We start from the raw sequence: 16703 nt of genomic DNA, 5'->3' as shown, positions 1-16703 counted from the left end.
ACACAGGATATTTGTGCTGAAGCATGATACCATACTTCATTAGCACGCAAGGAATATTGCCAGAAGCTTTTAGCAGAAGATGCTGAGCAGTCCTGTGTTGTCATCTTCTCCTCAAATGCAGTGCTGTTTCAAAGATGTTTAGTGCATCCAAAATAGTATGAGTATCCAAGATGTCCTGCTTGCTTCTGTAGCCTGTGCTGAACCAGTGCTGTCCTTCCAACTCCTCCTATGCTGCTCCGTGCACACGCTGCTGCTGGCATTTGGGAACTGACCCCAGTTTTTCAGGCTCCAGTGGTGACAGGGGATGCTGAGAATTTCAAGGCATGTGTTTCACTGTTATCTCTGCCTCTAAATATGCTGTCCATCTCCTAGAGGGTAAAAATAAAGCAGCATTGTTTAATTTCTGGAAAAAAACAGATGACAGTGGAAGGGGTCAGAAATATGCATACCAGCCTTCCCTGTCCCACTGTCTCAGCTGTTGCTTCCTGAGAGACAGAAGCATGTGGTTGCTAAAAATACCCTGCAAAAAGAATACATTCTCTCTCCAGCGGGAGAGTATAAATTAATCCAAGTCATAACATATACAACTGCTTGTGGCTGGGAGAAACAATTCCAAAAGTGCCTTTTGGAGTGGAGTTTCTTAACCATAGGATCATAGAACCATTTAGGTTGGAAAAGACCTTTAAGATCATCGAGTCTGAAGCAGAAGTCCCAGCCCTGTGCCTTCCCTGCATAGGTCGGCACCTCCTGCCTCTCCTGCTCCCACCCCCTGGCCCTCCTATGGGAAACAGTGCTCCGGGGGGTGGAGGGAGGCCAACCCTTTTATAAGCGTGGTCTTGCAGCAAGTCGAAGTTGACAGGAGTGACGGGAGATTTGGCTCGCTCTGAGATACCCACCTCCCAAGCCTTGGGGTCCCTGGGATGACCAAAGGGGAAATGGAGTCAGTCGAAGTGTTCACGTCTGAAGGCAAAGGCAGGGGCTTGAAAGCCCGGAAGGAATTCTTGCCTGGGGATGTCATCTTTGCAGAGCCAGCCTATGCAGCCGTGGTTTTTGATAGGTAAGAGAAAAGCACTTTTAAAACACGGACCAGAAGTAGTCTTGATGCAAAATTTCATCTGGCTGGGTGGGTAGAAGTTTGAAAACATCTGGACAACGTCAGAGAAGGGTGCGAAGGGAAGTCAGAAGCACTTCTGTAAAGACACATTCACAACTTACAATGAATGTGCTTCCCAGGGCTCAAATCATTTTTTTACTTTTAATATGGTGCAATCTGCTTCCAGGATGTGCTCTTGCAAGGTGCTCGGTGCTGCCAGCTTTCACCAAATGCGGTGAAAGTTGTGTGTATTCCATGCCTCACAATACTGGACCCATGTTACACTCTGATGAACTGCCAAGAATTAGTGTAATTAAGGTACAGCAATCTCAAACTGACTTTGCCGAAGCCTCCAATGTATAATGTGTGATAAAAGTGAGTTACTTTGTGCTCTGCTGATGTGTACCACCTCCCAGCTGTACACACAGCTTCATTGCCCGCTGCCTTCAAACTAGAAGCTGGTGGGGATCTGTGAGCGCTACTGTCTCTGTTAAAGTGATCATGTATTTATAGCTAGCACAGTTAACTGAAGGAGAATTTCAGCTTTCACGGTTGCATGAGACTGGGTTTAAATTTTTGTTCACACTGATGTAGCCAGAAACTGAATTCTGGTGCAAATGTATTTTTCTTTTCTGCTGCTTGTTTCAACGATGAGCAACATCCGATCAACTTGTGCTGCCAGTGAGGCTGGTAGGTGCCCACTTCTGCCCTTCAAATCAGTGGAAGTTTCACTTAAATACCCCAATAGCTAAAGGACATAAAGAACCAATTTCTATGTTAATCTGCTATGGGATAAATCTAGAAGAAAGCCTTCAGATATTAATGGATTATTATTTTTTTAGTCTTACAATGTGCTGAGAACAGAATTTGGCCCATAACTTTAGACCGAGGAGTTAGATGCCAGCTGAAGGTTTCATTCTGGGCTTAGGAAATTTGTGAGCACTCTTCAACGGCATCATGGTGAGTCCCGAGACTGAATTTTTTGCCCCAAACTGCCAGTGACTTTAGGGAATATTCTGCACACTAAATAAGGTGGTGAGTGATTCTGCTTAGCTGAGCTTTCTCTGATCAAATCAGCTCCCTTTACAAAGCCTGGGACACAAGCAGAGCTCATGCTGCTGTTTTAATCTTGGTCATTTTGTAGCTGAAGCTGTTGTGCTAGTGTGTGATGTGGCAATAGCAGAGAATTGGGGATTAAATGGACAGAGCAGGAAATAAGGGGTTTTTGTGTCTTTCTTTCACTTTTTCGGTGCCCTTATACTGTCAGTGGGTAAATGTGTTTATGAGTCTTCACAATAGCAGCAATGACACTTTTTAGTTTTTATTTTAATATGTCATCACAAAAGCTCACATTAAAAATGTAATTTAATTCTAAAATTTTAATTTCTTGAATTCTTGATCCTGAGCTCAGTTACTGTAGCTAGTGACAAAACCATCTCTCCTTGATATGTCCTTTTAGCTCTTACTTAACTTTCACTTGTGTCACTAGCTGGAATCTTGCTGTAATACTGTTTGCTGCAGAACTAGCTATGGACAATTATTTCTCCCATATGCCTTATTAAAAATACTAATTATCTTTTAAGCCATTGCAAACATTTTGACTTTTGTTTGCTGGTTGAGAATTTATTTTTTCTTCTATGTAAAATGTTGTGAGCATCATGCATAGAGTAGAGCTGCCTGTGTTGAAGAGCTACAACTTCACTGCATTTTCAAATGTCATTTGTGTAATGTGAGATAAGGGGAGAAACTATCACCACCACTTGGCTCTTAGACTGCAGACTGTGTCTTAGGCTTAGGCTTCCAATGGAAAAACTCGGATGGGGAGAGATGTACTTCCCTCCCTCCCCAGGCTGGATTTGTTTAGGTCCCAGAGGGCAGGTCCAGACATTAAGCAGCAAGTACGGAAGATAAATGCATCCCTTCTCTGCGACCAGAGAGGACGGGGATGGCTTCAGTCATTCTTGTTTCTCTGATTCTTCTTCACGCTGCTTTGCAATGATAATGAACTCTGATGCTCCCGTGACAGATTTCACCCCAAAGCACTTCATACACATCACACATTTGGAAAAATACATTCCGAAAATCTCTGAAGCAGGTGGTGGCAACTAAATGCTTGTTGGTTAGTGCTTGGCTGGGCCTGAGATGTAATGGAAACATACATTTTTCTTTCGAAAACTGCCCTGATGTTTTTCCTACACACACAGTGCTTTGTTTTTGAAGGTACCTTCTACCACTATCCCAGAGCATTCAATTGTATAAAGCCCCACTGAACTGATAGTTATCGAAGAAGGGTAGCGTGGATCCTTGTAGAACCTGCAAGAACAAATCCACACTGCTATTGCCTCTGCGTGGATGTAGTCCAGTGAAGAAGTTTTTGTGTTTCCTTGCCCACAAACACATATGTGTATGTCCTAAAATTGGTGTTGAGTCTACATTCTTAGAAAGGGTCTCACCCTGCATTGGGAAACCTGAAGTCCAGAGTCCCTCATCCAAATTCAACTCAGCATCTTCATCACTTGCTGAAAGCAGCGTATATGTGTGCTATGGAGAGTGGATTCAAGTATGACTGATTGGTGGGTTTAATTTTTTAGCTCAGGTCCTATTAAATATGTGACCAGATTTTCCACAAAGCTCAGCTTTGTTTATAAAGGCAACCATAGAAGCGCTAGATTGCAGAGTTGGTCTGTACTTTGCAGCCCTTCGAAGAGCTCAGTCCTTTGGGAAGTCTGGGCCCAGTGTGGATGCTGAGCCCCTGAAATCCTGCCCCTGATTTTGCTGTTGAAATCAAGTTCTGTATGTTATGTATATGGATAGCAATCGTACTGTAAGTGGCCACACTGCGATCTTCTGCATGACTGCATGTGATATGGCAACACAGCAGGTGAAGCGAGGGTCTCTTTTTCAGATTAGTAGGAGCTGCTTTCCAAAGATACAATATGGTTTTGTTGGTTTGGTCGTACTACAGGATGGAAAGCAGCTTGTGTTTGTGCCTGGGCACAAAGCTGTCAAGAGATGGGAGGTCCTACTGTTCAGAAAAGGAGGGAGCCCCATAAAAACTGATCATCATTCGACCTAGTAAAGAACATAGTTATGAAATGAAAAATTTGCATTGTCTGCTCTAGGTGTTTAACTTCAGGCGTGTAAGTGAGAAACCCCACCAGAGGGCTGTTGCATAGCAGAAACCTATTTTTCTGACTGAGAAACTATCAGAACAAACCTCTTTGCCCCAACTGTACAGGGACCTAGGGAGCCTGAACAACTCACCTTGGCAGCTGGTGTTAGGTGCTCACAGCAGGAATGTGGATATACCACGTTTTGGACTGAAACGATGCAAAGGCCTTTCTTTAGGCACTGTCACCCAGCAGCAGTGTGTGAATTGCTGTTTTTCAGAAGGAGGATGAGTTTGATGAGGCATTGGGAATTTTATTTTGCTAGGAAAAGAAGAAATGTTTTCTTTGACAAAAATCTATAATCAGCCATCATACTCTGAGCAAGTAAGACCCATTAATTTAACTGGGTCAGCCTACAGGGTGATGTGGTAGCTTGTCTGGCAATATGCTTTGAGACTCGGCTTGCAAATTAAGATACCCAAAGCTAAGGTCTGGTATAAGTGTCTGTGTAGCGCTAAGGGCAGGATTCAGTTGCCATAGGTGTTTAGTGTCAGTTGAGATGCCCCAGGGTGTCTGAGGCATCCTCTTAGGGTTGACAGGTACAAAACAGGATTTATGAGAATCAGGGCTCCTCTCAGAACAGATCCATGTCCCTGCAGAGTCTAAAATAACACTAGGCTCCTATGTCCAGGCAAGTGAATCAAGTCCTAAGTGCCCCTTATAAGTAACGAGCACTGAATACAGACATCTACCTTTGTGAGCTGAATGACTTTCCAGATCCCACCGTTTTGTTAGAATCTCTGCTTAGACACTGAGAGTACAAAGGAGCACATCTAGGTGTCTAATTCTGCAGACTGGAAGTCCCTGAAGGTCCCTGAAGTCATTAAGGCTGGTGAGGGCTTGTACTCTTCAACCCAATGATAGCCATCTGGGAGGCAGTTTCTTACCCAGTGCCAGAGACTTTTAGTCCAGAAGTACACAGAACTCAAAGCGAAGCTAGAGAAGCTTCCTACAGACATCAGCTGGCTCATGGTTTCTTAGATTTTAAGCCCAGGGTATGACTCACAAAGATAACCCTGCTTATTGCAGGGGGTTTGGACTAGCTGACCTTTAAAGGTCTCTTCCAACCCAAATATAGACCTTTTGCTTAACACAGTGGTTACCTGGAGTTGACTCCTGCATCAGGCCTGCTACTTCTACCTGAACTAGAGCGAGCTGATCAGAGAGACAGTGAATACTAATGGAAGAGTGGTGCAGAACCCGGTATGATCTCTGGTTTTTTGTTCTTGGGATAAAGTACAGACACACTCTGATCTGTGTTTGAGTCAGCCTTGCTGTTATCAGCTGAAATAACACTCAGAAAACACCAGTGTCAGGCCTGCTTTGCCCTAAAATAGATGCAGAAGGTTGGAAATAGACCTTCTCAAGGGATTCTTTGCTTTCATTTGGGTCGTTTTCTGATTTGCAAAGCCCCTGTGCATTCCCTGTTGACCTTACCTCTCACTGAAGCTTTCTCTAGTGCTCTGCTTACGTGCTGGGGTTTAATCCTCTCTTCCCTCTTCCCTTGAAAATCCCAGTTCTCCTTTCCTCACTGCCACCTTCAGGGTGATGGCGTTCCTATTGCCTGGGCTCTATGTACAGTATGTGACATTTTCCTCTGGCATGTCAGTTGGCTGTCAAGCCTGTAAGAGTTTACATTTCCTACGGGCATGGGGATGCCTGATATATCCCTGTCAACCTTCATCAAAAGAAGGTTTGCTCTTTAACCCGTGGGGTTTGAGAGACAGTAGTCAAGGCAGTGTCGTGTGGTAGAAAGACAAGATCACAGGAAAATCTGCTTGATCAGTGATCTGCAAATTGCTCAAAACCTGAGATTATGCAATTTTTGCACTTCTTTTTGATGTATAAAGCAGGCCCTAAACATTTTCCAAGGGAAATGGGGGGAGCTCCATTATTGTAGCTGGGACAACCAAGGGATATAAGAAACACGTATTTTTCTGTAACAGTATGACTCTGAAAAGATTATGGAAACAAATTCTTTGAGTTGATACCAATAAAACCTGGGAGCTAATGTGATCATATTCTCGTTGTTTAAAATTTTCTGGGGTTTGATTTTTTTATTATTATCTCATTTGTTCAAAAGCTTAAATAAAACTGGGAGAAAACCTACCTTTTTAAAAGAAAATCACACTCACAACTCTAAAAAGGGGCTGAGGAATCTTATAATGAAAGACTAAAAATAAAATAGTCTAAAATTAGTCTGAAATAAATCCTCCACTCAAATCAGGCAAACTAGGATGTGTCATCCCTGACATTTTAAAGATAAAAGTACTAAGCTCCAACTCCCTTTTAAAGGACCAAAACTATTCTTGTGCTAATAATTCACCATTATAGGTATCCTCAGTAGAAGCCAGCTATTGAATACCTTCCTTTTCCTTTCACTGCTGAAAGAATAGGTGCATTAGGTTGTTGTATTTAATTAAGTGTTATAGTCTCTGCTTTGAAAGCCAAGTAGACTTTGCCTACATCTTAGGCTATTCTTATGCTGTTCTCTGTAGGATGTTGAGGAGAGAGATGCCTAGCCAGCAAACAATAAAAATGAAGCAGGTGGACTTAGCTGTAAGTTAGGTCACCGGGGTGTATCATCTATGATGTACAGAATAGAATACACTCACATTAAATAGTTTGTGAGCTTCTCACCATGTTCATTATCTATTCGATTAAATCCTCTGTTCCTTTGCACTATAGCCATCTCAAGTGCCTTTTCCAGATCAGTGAATGAGATGCTGTGGGTGCTGGATGGGAAATGATTGGCAGATATTTGGATTGTGCATGTCTCAGAGATGAGGTTAATACATTTCCTGGGGCAGTGCTCAGCCCTCTGTCCTGGCAGGTCCAACAGATCTTAATCCATCTGAATCCAATCCAAGAAGTCACAAGAGCTTTCTTTTTTTCACTGAGAGCTGTGCTTGCGGGAGCCATGGTTTAGTTGACAGTGCTCTGTCACCTCTTGCATTTGTTGGCTGGCACATTGAATCATTGCTTTTGTGACTGTAGCTACGTCCAGGATTAGCAGGAGCTGTGTATCTCATCTATGTAACATCACTGCTCATGAGAAGCTGAGAGTTCAGCTCTGCTGATACTTGGAGAGGCCAAGGAAACCTGAGGCTCCCCAGAAAGTCAGTCACTGGTACCCGCCTTCAAGTCAGTCTTAAATCCCGGACTTAGCAAGGCTTTAAGAGGCTGAGGTCATCACTGTGCTAATGAAGATCCTGCTTTTGGGCAGGGTGAAAAAAAGAAGTTCACATTGTCTGTGGAATTTAGCAGTGAATGGGTGGCCAGAGATCACCCCAGAGGCTGTGGTGCACGCAGGCACAGCAGAAAGCAGCAGTATTGTCCATGTTAAAGCGAAGAAAGCTGAGCACTGAGTCTCTGAGGGTTCAAACCCCCAGGGCTCCTGGGTGGGTGCCACGCCAGAAGGTACCTACCCAGGTTTCGTTCCATAAACTTTCAGTGCTGCCTGGCCGTGCAGTGCCCGGATACATGGGCATGGGCTGCTGTCTCTACAGGGAGGGGGAGTCTGGGCTGTCCGGAGCCATTCTGGGTTGTGTTATACACTGTCTCAGACAGACAGAGAAGTTTTTATAGACCAGTGATTTCCACAGGCTTATCCTGTGAGGTTTAACCTCAGGCTGCTCCCTCTCTCCTTGGGGGACCTTAACGATCGCAGAGCGTGTGAGAGGGGACACTGTGGACCACTGCAAGCCTTTGGTCTTTGGTGTTGTTTACCTCCAGGACAGTTGGTATCAGAGCCTGGTGTAAGGTCCAGCCCTGCGGCCAAGGGAGAGCCCCACTTTGCCATGCCCTTTCGGGGTGTCCGGCTCTGAGCTCCTCTGAGACAGCAGGAGTTTGCACAACCGCCTAGGAGCACATGGGGGATTTAGGTGCTTGCAGGGTGAGACAGTGCCTAGGCAGTGTTAGTTGAAGATTTAGGCAACAGATCTCAAATACCTGTGTCTCCTAATTTCTTTACTGCACCAAGAGTTGAGCCCAGGCCTCTGCAGTCCTGGTGATGCACATAATCAATAAATCCAGTCTTCTTTTAAACCATTTCTGAGCATGAAGGATCCCGTGAGGGTTTTGTGAGAGATGAAGTATGTTTTATATCTACCAGTCAGATTACCTATGAGTAATTGTGTCTGCAGTTTTAATACACATGAACTGTTCCTTTGCTTTCTCGGAAAGTCTTGTTTAACTTTTTTTTTGTGCATTTCTGCATCTCCTCAGAAATGAGGGCTTTCTAGGGCTGTCGGTAAGTTCTGCTAGCTGGATTTGCTTTGGAAACTCTGGACACCCTATGTGATAAACAGCAAAATGCAAAGCCACCATTTCAGTATTTTTCTGTTGTGAGAGCAAGCTGAGGGGAGACAAGCGCCTGTTTGAGGATTTGGGTTTTGCTGCACTGTATTCCCTTCTGACCTGTCATTCCTCTCTACAGTGAAGTGTCTTTAACTGCAGGCAGCAGGAGGGAGCCCTATTCCCTGTGGAAGATATCTCCCCGTGCTTCCTGGTACGATGTAACAGTGCAGGTTTTATCAGCGCTCTGGCTCTCCTTTGCCTTACAAGGAGTGTAATCTTTCTGCCCCCCTGCCCTGACAGCTGACAGAGCACAGCCTTGCATTTCTCACCAGCTCCTAGCTCTTTCATTTGATATAATGAAGCTGAATGCAATCCCCCTTCCCGGACACAGGCTCCCCCCTGCCCCATCCCAGGTTCTTGGCTTGTGTCAGGCTTGCACCAGCACTGCTCACTGTTGTTTTCCAAACCTCGTTTTTGGCTGCTGCAGGTCGTCCTGCTTTAAATCAATGGCCCTTTTCATCCTGCAAGAGCCAAGACATAGGGTGGATTGTGTCAGCAGCTCATACAATACTGCCAGAGGAATGAAAGTGCATTTTAAATGTACTGTGATAGATATAAATATGCATACATATGTTTATATATATATGTGTATAGTGGAGAGGCAGGACAGTCTTGGGTCTGGGGACTCTGGGGCTGTGGGTCTGATTCCTGCCTGTGGCACATCTTCCTCATGTCATCATCAATAATTTTTTTATTACCTTGTGTCTCAATTTCCCCACTATGAGCTGTGGGAAATGATAATGTTCCCTTGGTAATGATGCCTCTGTGGTCAGTGAGCTTTTGCAATGAGAAGAACCTTCCTCCTGGGACCAGCAGTGTCTAAGCAATGGAAATTTAAATTCTCCTGTACTGTCGAACCTGGCTGGAGGCAGAGGTAAAGTGGGCTGTTGCCTGGAGAATCAGACAGCTGGGGACACCAAATGAGGCAGTGAAAATCCTTCTCTAGCAGGAAGGGGAAAGTCCCAGTGTTGTTTGGGCAGGAGATCAAAGTGTCTCAGCCTCTCCCAATGAATGAAGTCCTAGGAGCAAGCAGCTGGACATGTGAAAGGGGCACATGGGGGAGGTTTCCCCTTGGTCTGGGACCCTGGGCACTCAGGGCAAGGACATGAAGTTAGACTTCTTCAATCAGCATCCTCTGATGTATTCCTCCCCTGGCCTTTGTTATGGTTATATACATACAATTGTAGGATGCTTCTTGGAAATCCTGTTCTGACCCCCACAAAGAAGAAACCTGCCCATTTTGGAAGATGTTTCCCAGTTATCCCATGACCACTTAACTCACAGTAATCTCTCAGCTAGTTAAACCGCAGAGCCAGGAGCAGGAATAACTCTTGAGCAGCACTTACTGCTGCCGCACCAGAGGAAAACGTGTCAGACTTTTGGATCTGGAGGTGAAATGTGTGTCACTAGCCCATCTGCAGGAAAGCTTTAAGTGGCCTAAACAGCACATTGCTAAAGCTGACACAGGACTAAACAGGGAGGTCTTCATGCCCTGAGAGCAGAGCACATTCTCACATTAGGCACTGTGCTTATTATCTTCAATGCTTAACGACACCCCCATCGGTGGTGTATTCTGCACCACTGGCCAGCACTAAATCATTGATGTTCTCAGCTCAGCAACATAACAGCCTTGTGAAGACAAAAGATCACCTGGATTTATTAGTAAAATCTTATGGTGTTCATAAACGCAAGTACTGCTCTCTAAATGTGGTATTACAGCCAGCCTGTAATATTTTAAATTACTCCCTGGCCAGTGCACCTGTGAGCTCTTGAGAGTTTGTCTTTCCTCTGTGTTCAGCTGTTTGGTGTTTGGTGTCCATCCCCAAGTAGCTGAAAATCCACTTGTCCCTCAGCAGTCATGCCTGGGGATCTGCTGAGTGGCTGGAAGCCTGTCCTGGTCACTCAGACCTTCACTAATCCATGTTGCGCATCTGTCTGGAGTCACTGGGACCAGGATAGTCCCAAAACCACCCAGCCTGGGGCCCTGTGCTGCTGTCTGCTGATGGTGGACAGCCATGAGATATGTGCCATAACTGAAGGAAGGAGGAAGAGATGTAAAACACTCTGTGGTGAGATCTACCTCGATGGAGGATGTTCTGTTGGCTTCTTCATGCCATTTCCAACAGAATGCCACAATTGCCAAGTGTAATGACTCCATTACAGCAACACATTTAGCCTGGAGGCAAAAAGAAGTGACAAGTAAAGCTGCTTTTTAATCCATGGAAACATATCTTGGTTTCAAGCAGCACAAAACAGAGTTTCCCTATGCAACCACTTCAATCTATTGTTCTTCATTTCTGTTGTATGTTTTTATCCCTACAGTGTGCCTGTGCCTAAGGAAAACTTGGGAGAGCAGTTAGGATGGCTCAGAGCTGTGCTCCTGTTTTGTCCCTCTTACCCAATGTTTTCTTAAGTCTCTTGGGCATGGTGGTGGCTGCTGCTCCATTTTGTGACCTAGTCCATGTGCGGCCCAGGAGAGCCTTAGTGCTCAGGGAGGTGTTCACTTCAGCCAACTTCATAGGCTTTGCAGGCAGGGGAAGCTCTCAGGCTGGCTCTTTGTCTTCGCATTCTTCTTCATGCTTGCCTGAGCCACAAACTCATCAGGCATCTCCTTTCTGCTCAGCAAATGGGTGGCTGGTGTTTCAGCGTTGGCCAGACAGAAAATGAAAACAGACTGTAGATCCTATTAACAGTGGCAATGCTGAGGAGGAGCAGATGAGCTGCAGACAAGAGCTGGGGAATGCTTTATTACTGTCCTTCTTGAAACAAAACATTTGTCTTTTTGACGTAGCCAAACAGAAAAGTAACAGCACCGGACAAGTGCACGAGGATTAAGCTGGGTGGCATATATCTTCATTCTCCCAAAAAAACTTGAGAGGTCCATCCTTAGTGACTGGGGGGAGCCAAGGGACACGAAGAGGGCAGGACCCTCGCTGGGTGAAGCCGGCCCTTCACTCAGGTATGAGCCAACGGGTCCTTCTGTCCTTCCAGCCTGACGCACCTTGTCTGTCACACCTGCTTCAAACGGCAGGAGAGGCTCCACCGCTGTGGCCAGTGCAAGTTTGCCTACTACTGCGACCGGACCTGCCAGAGAGCGGCTTGGCTGAACCACAAAAACGAGTGCTCTGCCATCAAGAGGCATGGCAAAGCACCCACCGAAAACATCAGGTGAGAGCTGACCCCTAGGGGCTGAGCTGGCAGCCTGGGGACAGTGGGAGAGGACAAGGCATCCCTCCAGAGGGTGGCAAGGAAGAGCTGGACGGCCTGATTTGGGCAGGGTGGAAGTGGGAGACCATTTGGGAAAGGCCAGAAGCATTCCTGAGCTGAAGGGATGGGGATCTGGAGGAGCATCTGGGGTGCAAGGGAGTTGTGCTCCTGGTTGGTGTTATTTTGGTGCTGGGCTCCAAAAACTCTGCAACTGAACGTGGTGAGGAAAACCCATGTGGGATAGTTTAGGAGGTGTGGGAAAGTGTGGAGTAGGTGGAAGAGTGGAAGAGGAGATGAGCTCTTCCCCAATTTGTCTTTGATTTGGCTTCACATCCCAGCTCTGTCATAAGAAAATGAGAGGAATCCCCAGGGAAATGAGAGCTGTTGTGGAGGGCTGGGGACCTGGGTGGTCTGTAGAACTTCTCCAGATGAGAACGTAGATGCTGGGGCAAAGCCCTGCATCTCCCCTTCCTTCAAAAGCCCATGAATAGTAACCAGCCCTCAGCCATCCAATGCTGAGCCTGTCTTGGTCTGTTTGCCTGTGCAGTTTCCCACCCATAAAATGAATTTTGATGGCCCTTTGGTCCCTCTCCGTGTGGTGGGTGGTGGTGGTGCTAACATCTGGGGCTCTCTCCTGGCCAGGCTGGCTGCCCGCATCATGTGGAAGATCGAGAGGGAAGGCAGTGGGCTGGCAGAGGGCTGCCTGGTCTCCATCGATGACCTGCAGAACCATGTGGACAGCTTTGGCGAGGAGGAGAAAAAGGAGCTCCGTGCTGACATGGAGAGCTTCCTGGAGTTTTGGCCGCCCCAGAGCCAACAGTTTGGCATGCAGAATATCTCCCACATATTCGGAGTGGTATGTCAGATGGGTGGGAGAATAAATGGGGGGCTGCTTTTAATGACAGCTTCCCAGAGAGAGATTCCAGCTGGCCTGAGTTGGGGATGGCTGAGTTCATCCCTCTCTTGCTCTTAAGAGGCTGTAGCGATTGGGATAGCTGAGACCAGCATTTGCTGCAGGTGGTTTGAATATTGCCCATTTCCATCTGCACCACTTCTGCACTGACATGGGGAAACTGAGGCACAGCAAGGGCAAGGTCTGAAACATTTTACTTGTCTAAACATGCAGGCAAGTGGCTTGCTCAACCTTAGGTGCTGCATTGTCATCACAAATCCCACTGGGCATCTCCCTGCACTTGGGAGAACTGAGAAAATCTAGTTAAATATATTTTATTAGATATACGTAGAATATATTTGAATATAGCAGATCTGTTTTAGTATATACATTAATGCCTATTATATATTATGAGCATTAGATTTTTACATGTATGATATAAATATATATATTGTATATCTATAATAAAAATAGGTAAACTATACTAAATGTATTTAATAATATCTACTAACTTGTTAACTCCAAATTTTTGTTCTCAGTGTAGCAGAGAGGGAAATTCCCAGAAGCCAGTTCAGGCTGAGCTACTCTGCCACCAGTCCTGGTACAAGTCAGAGTATCCTGGGCTGCACTAACCCCTCAGCTAGCAACACTGCCAAAGGGGCCAGGGTGAGCTGAGACGAGACACATGCTCTGCTCCTAGCTCTGCAGATGGTTGGTGTCACAGAGAAGCCGGCTTTGCCAGCCCTAGCATGGGAAGGGGACACAGCATCCCTTGGTACCCACCCCACAAAGGAAATCCAGTCCACTGGGTGCAGGGGGACCTGTATACTAGTGACCAGCATAGCTTGCCCATGCAGAAGTAAGGAAGTACAGATAAAGTACAGAATCAGTTAAGAAAGGAAATAAAACAATTAACAGGGTAAAATAATTAGCAGCTGAGTTAATAATTTCCTTTGGTATATCCTATCACATTTTCTCTTTGCAAATAGTTCCTTTGTTTATATTTGTGACTAAAACCTGTTCCATTCATATGTGATAGTAAGGTACTGTGTTGGAAAGTGTAATAATTAATTCTTGGCATGTATGTCATGCAAAAGTAGTCATTCTGAAAATTGTTTGGAACTCATAACAAACAATAGCAATTGGTTTTTATAAGCTCTGTGGGCCACCCAGAAAATGTGACCAGGTTGAGTGCAGCTCTCAAGGTTAATTTCTATCTTATACCTGTTTTAATATGTGTGAACTTTGCTTTCTGCCAATGCTCTGCTTGAATTGCCTCAAATTAATTTTCCTGTGACCTTTTTCTGAATTACTGGCAGGAAGCAAATAAAGGAAACCAATGTATGGTCAACCCAAATTTATCTTAGACATCCCAAATGAATATTAACAGCAAATATTCTGCAACATTTACTCAGCTCTGCTCTGGGCTGGTCCATCTGCATGAGTCCTGCATTGCTTCTCTTCTGATGTTTTATCCCAGCTAAAGTTGTTGTTTCTACAACTGCCTTCTGCAGTGGTCATGTAGGCACTCCTTTCTCCTTGAAGCTGGGAGATGGGATGCTGGAGATACACCACTTCTGAAGCATCAGCAGGAATTCAGAAATCCTGAATATAGCCGAGTTCAGCTTTTTCTCCTTTAATGCTTCTTCCTGCCTGTTTTGGGATTAGATCAGCTGCAATGGCTTTACCCTCAGTGACCAAAGAGGACTGCAGGCTGTTGGTGTGGGAATCTTCCCCAACCTCTGCCAGGCCAACCATGACTGCTGGCCCAACTGTACTGTCATCTTCAACAACGGCAAGTAAGTGGATTTCTTTCCTCAGGTGCAGTGGGGATGCATCTTAATGGGCAACTCAGCAGAGTGTGCTAACCCCACAGTGTCAGATCTCTGCCCCAGCAAATCTACTCATTCTTGTTTCCTTCTCTAGCTCAGGAAAAAAAATAATCGGGATTTTCTTTCTAAAAATGAACTGTTTTCTCTCTCATTATTTTTACTTTAAAAATTGTTGTCTGATGCACTAAACAAATATACAAATTTGACCCCAAATCCAGTGAACCAGCAAATAATTTTCCCCTGGTTTCTGTGAGTTTTGAAACCAGACTCAAAGTGTGTAGATAAAGTACTAAGCAGCTGCCCAGATCACCCCTTATATTGAGGCTTTATTTATAAATAGTTAAGGAACAATTGCGGTTAATTATTAAAGATTATACGGAGTCCACAGTCCAAAAATTTTTCATAACAGAAGCTTGCAATCAGCCCTATATCACTATTTGCTGATGTGTTTATAACCATTCCTAATACAACCCTCATTTTGTGGAAGTGTACCATCTCTATTAATCACCAATTAACTCTTTAGCAAAGGGATCTTAATGAGAATTATGACTGTTATTTGCAAACTGAGTCATGTGTGAGTGCGGGATGCCCTAAGCTGCTGGGCATTCCCCATTCCCACCCAAATCCTGTAAGAAAAAACTTCTGTGGGACTTGTGAAATTGAAAAAGATTAAGTGGGAAATGGAGGGTTGTTTGAACAGAGCTGGGAGCAGAGGCTGCTGCTCTCAGTGCCTGGGGCAGCCCACAGGAGGGCTGCTCTGCTCTCCCCAGCCTCCAGGCCAGAACAGATAGGAACTGCTGCTGATGCAGCAAGTTGCATCATCTGCAAGACATTAACTGTGGGAAACTGCTTGCCACAAACTGCACAGCCACCGTATTTCATCCAAATTTTCTGCTAAGGTTTTACAAATTCCTGTGTTCACCGAACTTTAGAGCTGCAAGTTAACCCCCAGCCTCCCTTCTTTAACTAACGCATTGTTTGTGCACTCCAGTTACTGCTGCTGCTTTTACCTGATAAAACTATACCAGCATTTATCAAGCAGCTGGTAAACGAGCAAACAGAAAACAAAACTACACTAGAATGATTGCCTTGGTGGGAAATAGGGTCTGATCCAAAGTCAGATTTGAGTCTGTACTCTGATATCCAGTTGCCCTGGATCAGATCCATAGCCTCTCCAACCAGCCTGGGAAGTGGAGGAGGTAACTAGCAGTGGTAGCAAACCTGAAGTCTGAGTTTCTGGGTGGTAAGTAGAGGAATGGCATTTTGTTTGCCTGGCAGCTTGTCAAAGCTCCCACATGTATCCTGTTACTGACTTTAAACTTGACCATCTGGTTACTGGCCAGGAAAATTATAAAGGTTTCTTGTCTTTCTGTGGAAACCTGATGGTAATCCCCTGTTGTGGGAACTGAACTCTCTATAAGCCACTCAAGGCAAATACTGGACTTGAGGACCCACTAAACTCATCATACAGAGCACAGTCCTCGTTGATGATATCCTGGTCTGATTTCTATTTCAAACTGTGTTTTAGAGAGCACGGCTACTGATGTCAGTGGAGACATTTCTGTGCAGGACAACTAGCCCCCTTGTGCCTGCCAAACATGTTTTGCACACCCCCTAGCCAAGAATGCTCCTAAAATCACAGTGCCAGGACAGTTCTCTGCCAAGTTCTCCCTGGCCCAGTGATGGGCAATTTGGTTATGGCAGCTGCATAGCAAAAGTGAAGCTCTCATGCAGTGAAACATGTGCCAGCCACAGGGAACCCCCTTGTCTTCCATATGCCCTACGCCGTCTACTCATGTGGGTTTTTTTTGGTTGTACTTGTACCTGTGTAAACTGCAGATGTTTGTTTTGTCTTTCAGTCATGAGGCTGTAAGATCAATGTTCCACACACAGATGAGGTGGGTCAGTCTTGAAAGCATTATCCTCCCCCCTTGCCCCATACCCCTCATGCCTGGTGTTAATGGAAAAGCTGCAGACAGCCCAAGGGGCTCTCTCTGCAGAAAATTTCACTTTCCCCATTTTCTGAACTTCCACTCCTCTCCCGTGTAAAGCCCCACTAAACCCACACCTCACTTAACTCTGCATTTTGTAGTAAATTAAAACAATAGTGGTAATACTGTGACTGTCTCCCCCCATAGCAAATTCCCGCT

General features: G+C 45.2%; 1 protein-coding gene across 3 annotated transcripts in view; it reads left to right on the top strand.

Moving 5' to 3' along the window:
- SMYD1 (SET and MYND domain containing 1) overlaps positions 1–16703 on the top strand; it is a 44048-nt gene that overhangs the window by 16022 nt on the left and 11323 nt on the right. Inside the window, exons 1-5 of one of the 3 annotated variants that reach the window (XM_005446375.3) lie at positions 830–1057; positions 11614–11790; positions 12472–12685; positions 14390–14520; positions 16413–16451. In XM_005446375.3, coding sequence (XP_005446432.1) covers positions 921–1057; positions 11614–11790; positions 12472–12685; positions 14390–14520; positions 16413–16451 — 698 coding nt within the window. In that variant the 5' untranslated portion in view covers positions 830–920. Of the gene's footprint in view, positions 1–829; positions 1058–11613; positions 11791–12471; positions 12686–14389; positions 14521–16412; positions 16452–16703 lie in introns of those variants that run through there. The other 2 variants (XM_055727336.1, XM_005446376.2) reach the window with 2 other exon arrangements.

Source organism: Falco cherrug, chromosome 1 (genome assembly GCF_023634085.1).
Source record: "Falco cherrug isolate bFalChe1 chromosome 1, bFalChe1.pri, whole genome shotgun sequence".
Lineage (NCBI taxonomy): Eukaryota > Metazoa > Chordata > Aves > Falconiformes > Falconidae > Falco > Falco cherrug.
This window is presented reverse-complemented; position numbering and strand designations above follow the sequence as displayed.